Genomic DNA, 5906 nt, shown 5'->3' with positions numbered 1-5906 from the left:
AACAAACTAAAATGTCTTGAAGCTCCCTGCCTTTGTGTTTCACAAGAAAACGTGAAAGCGTGAGGTCAGCTTTCTACCAATGTGAAGGTTACTTGTGACCCTGCCCTTCTTCTGTCTTCTTCTAAGGGCCATTTAGTTTTTTAGACTTAGAAAAAAATATTTTAACTAATAAGAAATTTTTAGATTCCGTTCCTTTTTCTAATGGTTTTCCCTCAACAAATAGCCAAATGATTTGAAGGTTACTTGTGATCCTGCCCATCTTCTGTCTTCTTCTTAGGATTATTTACTTGTTTAAATCTAGAAAGGCTTCGGGATGATTTTCTTAATGCTTGTTAAAGCAATTTTTTAGTATAAAAATTTTAATTTTTGTATTAAAAAGATGTTTTATGAAGCAGAAATAAAACCGTTCCAAATAACACCTTAGTTAAAATAAAATTATCTTTACCCAAAAATATGAAGTTTATAATTAATGAGCTCTACTGCTCTAGCTAGCTAGCATGTCTTGCCGGGATTGTAAACACTAAACACTACTGCCTAACTAGACAGCTTTCTTGGTTTTTCTCCTCCTATATATACGCATATTAGTGCTCATCCTTTCAAACAGTTCACAAACAACTTTTGTACTGAAGCCTGGATTTCTCAGCTTAAGTTTCAACTCCACAACTTCATCTCTCTCTCTCTCTCTCTCTCTCTCTCTCTCTCTCTCTCTCTCTCTCTCTCTCTCTCTCTCTCTCTCTTTCTCTTCATATAATTAGATATGGGATTAAGAGAGGTAGAGTCTACTCTCCCTCCAGGTTTCAGGTTCTATCCCAGCGATGAAGAGTTGATCTGCCATTATCTTCAAAAGAAGGTGGCAAATGAAAGCGCTTCTCAGGGAACGTTGGTGGAAGTTGATTTGCACAGACTTGAGCCATGGGAGCTACCTGGTAAGTTCTGTTGACAGTACATTCGCTCTAGCTTTCATTCAAATCGATGTCCATATTCTTCATCATCTTCTCTTCTCTCAATTTCTATTTCTTTTTCTTTTTCCCTGCTTCTCTTCCATTTTAATGGTATTAATCGCTTGAATATCGCTCGGACAGCTTAGAAGTAATTCTTTGTACATAATAGTTCTCAAATATATAGAATTAATATTTTTTTAAGCCATTAATTTACTCGTTTAGTATTATATATATGAAAAATAAAATATTTGAGGAACTCCTGACAATAATCATGGTGAAGAGCAGCTTTAATTAATCATGAAGGTGCCCATATCCATACTATTACATATGATTAATTGAAGAAGAATTAATGAAATTACTGCTTATATGTGAGTTTTACCTAACTTAATTGATAAAAGAAATAAAATTTATTAACAAGATTTAAAAATAATTTCTTTCATATTATATTTTATTTCAACATTTAAATAACAAAAAAAATCTGCTTATTTCTATGCGTGTCAAAATCAAGGTTATCTTAAAAATAATTGATATCGGGAGATTTTATATATATAATTTAAAATTTATTAGATCTCTCAGAATATTCTGATTCTGAGAGATTAATATTATATCTAAAGATCACTTTGTATAGCACTAATTTTAATGCAAAGATCTATCACATAGATTCCTTATATACGTACTGTGTAAATAACCTCCTGCAAGCAATTATTTCTTGAGTTTATACATAAAATGTTCAAATTTTTACGTAAGAAACCACAAATATTACTCTACCCTTATCTTTCTTCCATTCCTTAGGTGGATCTTTGCACAATAGCATTATAACAATAGTAATCAAAATTTATCTTTAAAATATATATATAAATAAACAGTGCAATTGAATATATTAAAGATATGATTATGATGTCTATAGCTTTTTATAAAGCTGGTTATAAAATTATTATGAAAAAAATAATTACTTTTTTAAAACTTGTTTTAGAGAGCAGTTTTCTTGCAGATAAATTTCTTAAAAGCAATGGTCAAATAGAATATGGAGTTGTGGTCTAAAAAGTAAAATAATAAGAAAGCCATCTAAAATGAAGCTTAAGGTTTGGTTTGTGATAGTTTTCTTACTGCTTTTTAAAGCATCTTTTCAGTACAAAAAATAGTTTTCTTACTGCTTTTTAAAGCATCTTTTCAGTACAAAATTTTTGTTCAAAAATTTTGTGTACAAAAAAGATGATTTAAAAAACAATAAGAAATCTGTCGCAAACCAACCCTAAGAAAGGCAATGGTTCTGATTTTTGATAGGATGATGATGAGATATAATGCATATATGTGGTTTAATCAAGTAAAAGTTGGTTTTCCTATGTGCCTTTCTTGACCATAATGTTGCCTTTGTTTGTTTACTTTCTTGAATGGTTTCTTATCATATAGATGTTCTTCATGGTCAATTTGACTGCTTTTTTGTATGCATGCATTATATAAATTTCACTGAGAGCAGCTTCCTTACAGTACAAAAAATCTCCCAAGGAATAATACTGGTCATTATTTTCATCACAATGGTCCAAACTGTCTATTTAAGAAGACATCTCTCACAAATAATAAAAATCAAAGCATATGCTTAGGTTTTATTTGGGATAGTTTTTTTATTGCTTTTTTTAAACAGCTTTTTAGTGCAAAAATTTTAATTTTTATACTAAATATTTGTTTTAAGAAGCAATAAAGAAGCCATCCCAAACGAAGTTTAGTCATTTGACAGTTCATGAGTCACCCACTTGTATATTGGAGAAAGCAAATAATTCAATTATTTCATTATTTTCTATTTATTTTCTTTTAGTCCGTGTATTAAATTGACATTTATTACATATGCCAATTCCGTTTTCTTTTGTTTACTTTTCATTTAGGCTTTGCAGAGGCAATTTTTTTTACCGTTTTGCTTTTCAGATAACAATTATAATTTTTGTTTGTCTACTCATTTCAATAAATTTTTGTGCTATGAATTACTCTTTACAGTAGCTTTCAAAAAGTTACTTTCTTTACATTAGCTTTACAATTATCTTTATAAAAAGTTATAGTTGTCCCAAATATATGGATCCTTAGTTTATATATAATATTGATATTTATTACGGGTGTTAATTCACTTTTCTTTTGGTTCCCTTTAATTTAGTTTTGGTATTAAATTGACATTCATTATGGGTGCCTTTCCTTTTGTTTCTTTTAATTTAGTCTTTATATTAAACGGGTATTAATTTACTTTCCTTTTTCTTCGCATTTTGTATTTATAAATATTGCAAAAAATTTGTGATACAAAATCAAGGTGAATAATTATTTCCCTTCAAAGTATCTTTCTTTATATGGTATAAAGCTTTTAGTTAATTTCATCATTAATATTCATTTTCATTATAAATATTATTTGTATTATACCTAAATATTTGAAACTTATTGTTTTTCAAATAATAATAATGATTCTAATTATTTATATTTTCATCGTGGATGCTTTTAAGTAGTTATTTTGACATTTTTTATTATTGTGGTGATCAGAGGTGGCGAAGATGAGTTTAAATGAGTGGTATTTCTTCAGCTTTCGTGATCGCAAGTATGCTACAGGATTAAGAACAAATAGAGCAACAAGATCAGGATACTGGAAGGCCACAGGAAAGGACCGAATGGTCTACAATCCAAGGACACTTTCCATGGTTGGGATGAGAAAGACCTTAGTGTTCTACCATGGTAGAGCACCAAGTGGCTTAAAGACTAATTGGGTCATGCATGAATTTCGCCTTGAGACACCCCATTCTCCACCTAAGGTTTGTCCAATTATGTGATTTACTACTCATTGCATTGCTATATTTACTTAAAGAAATAAATAAATAATAGATTACTTATTAAGAAATAATGATTTTATTTTACTATTTTGCATATAAAAAAGAAAATAGTCATATTTACACCATTATAATTATGATAGAAATCAGAGACATAATAAGTTCATCATTTTTATGAAAGATAATAATTGTTCTTTGTGACATGGTCAAGTTTTATTTGATTTTGTCCTAAGCAAAAATTTTTTAATTAATATAATATATCACTTTGATGATGAGTCGTATAAAGTATTAATAATTGGATAACATTCAAGAGTTTCTCCTTAGCCTTCATGCTACTAAGAAGTCTCTTAAAAAGTAACTATGTACATAAAATATAGGCTCATTTGTTATAATTTTGTATTATTAGTTAATGTACAATAAAGTGAAAACATATTAGTAATTTTTGTTAATTCTTTGTTATCATTAACAAAAATTACTAATATGGATCACTTCCAACTAAAGTTTCTCTTTATTGCACCTTAATCAATAATACAAAATTATAATAAATGAATCTTATCTCTAATTTATTTCTTCTTTTAATTAAGCTTCCTTGCATGAATGTTTCGCAGGAAGATTGGGTCCTTTGCAGAGTATTCCACAAAAGAAAAGGGGAAGGAGAAAAGGAAACTATGAGCAATGGCTATAATACTAACTCACCAACCTTTCAGTACTCAAGCTCGCTTATTGCTACTGAGCAACAACCACTAGGCTCTGAGGAACTGAATTGGTGCTCGTTATCCACTTCTAAATACACAGAAAATGATCATAACTCAAGCTTCATCCAAAATTTAATGGAATGCAATACGGGTAATATTGATGAACAATGTGGGCCTTTGTGGGATGTGGGGCTTGATGGTAGCCATGGTATTGTAAGCTTTGAAGAACTAGGTTTCTCTATAGAGAGAAAGGATAATAATATTTACTTCTAATGATCATGTCATGTATCTACATAATGATATTTTTATATAGTAAATTAAGGATAATATATATATATATATATATTAATTCAACATTGTTAGATCCATTATTAAGGCATTAATGTATATTAGTGCAGTTGGATGCTGTTATATACAAATAATTGGTTGTATGAAAGAAAAAATTTATGCTGTTTTTTAGTGTTTTTAATTGGTTGAGTGGGGATTAATGATTCAACTTGTTTATTTGGAATGATTTGAACTGTAGATATTTACTTTAGAAGGAAAGATACCATTATTTAATAAATTGTTATTAATTGTTCCATTTTTTCGTCTTTATGTTATATTGCGTGCTGAAAATGATGCAGCGATAGAGTGAGAATTATGTTTTAGCTTTATATAAAAATTCATACACAAAGGCAGAGGAAGATACGAAAAAAATAATGAGATTTGACCTGGTTGAAATAATCCATTATGTAATTAAAATTTTAGAAGCCTGCTTTTCCACTTAATTGGAGAAAATATAAGCTGCTAGTTTGATTTACCATGAAGATGATGGAGAATATTGAGGAAGTAGAGGAGAGCAATGGCCGTGGTAAGGCGGTTGGTAAATGTGAGTATCACCAATGGATGAAAGGGATCAAGAGATTGTCACAAGGTGGTAGAGGTTGAGTGATGACAATCGGACGTCAATAGATGGGCATATATAATTGGGAAATGACAGTTGGGTGATGAAAATTGAGAAATGGTAGTCAGACGATTATGGACAAAAACTGGCAATCAAGTGATGGAGATCAGGCTAAAGTGATTGGATAACGACGACCTAGCTAGCAATAATAGTTAGACAAAGACGATTGAGCACTAACAAGGTGGGTGATTATCTACTTAGGTAGTCTGACAGAACTATAAAATTCTTCAAATGTTTAAGCTCACTTGAACTTGAGGTCCAAACCTAAACTCTTGTTCACATGAAGAATGGGTCTTCGATCTATTTTGAGATAAACATTTTAGTTATTTTAGCCAATATACTAAACACTCAATCAGCAACATTCCATGCTAATCCACTAGATTATATGCTATTTTGTAAGCGTTTATGTGCCTTAATGACATTAGAATTGAGCAATTTTGAGGTCATCAGAATCCTGCCATTGAGATGCTCGTTTTGATTGTAAGCATATGAGATATGGAGATCATGTGTTCCTTCAAAAGTGCAT

General features: G+C 30.1%; 1 protein-coding gene across 1 annotated transcript; it reads left to right on the top strand.

The window, feature by feature from the left end:
• Positions 1–512: 512 nt before the first annotated feature.
• LOC110095285 (NAC domain-containing protein 100) lies at positions 513–4774 on the top strand. Its single transcript, XM_020820751.2, has 3 exons — positions 513–926; positions 3459–3724; positions 4348–4774. The coding sequence occupies exons 1-3, from the start codon at positions 758–760 to the stop codon at positions 4705–4707; spliced, it is 795 nt and encodes a 264-aa protein (XP_020676410.1). The 5' UTR covers positions 513–757; the 3' UTR covers positions 4708–4774.
• Positions 4775–5906: the final 1132 nt, after the last annotated feature.

The sequence above is a fragment of the Dendrobium catenatum genome, unplaced genomic scaffold (genome assembly GCF_001605985.2).
Source record: "Dendrobium catenatum unplaced genomic scaffold, ASM160598v2 fragScaff_scaffold_134, whole genome shotgun sequence".
NCBI lineage: Eukaryota > Viridiplantae > Streptophyta > Magnoliopsida > Asparagales > Orchidaceae > Dendrobium > Dendrobium catenatum.
This window is presented reverse-complemented; position numbering and strand designations above follow the sequence as displayed.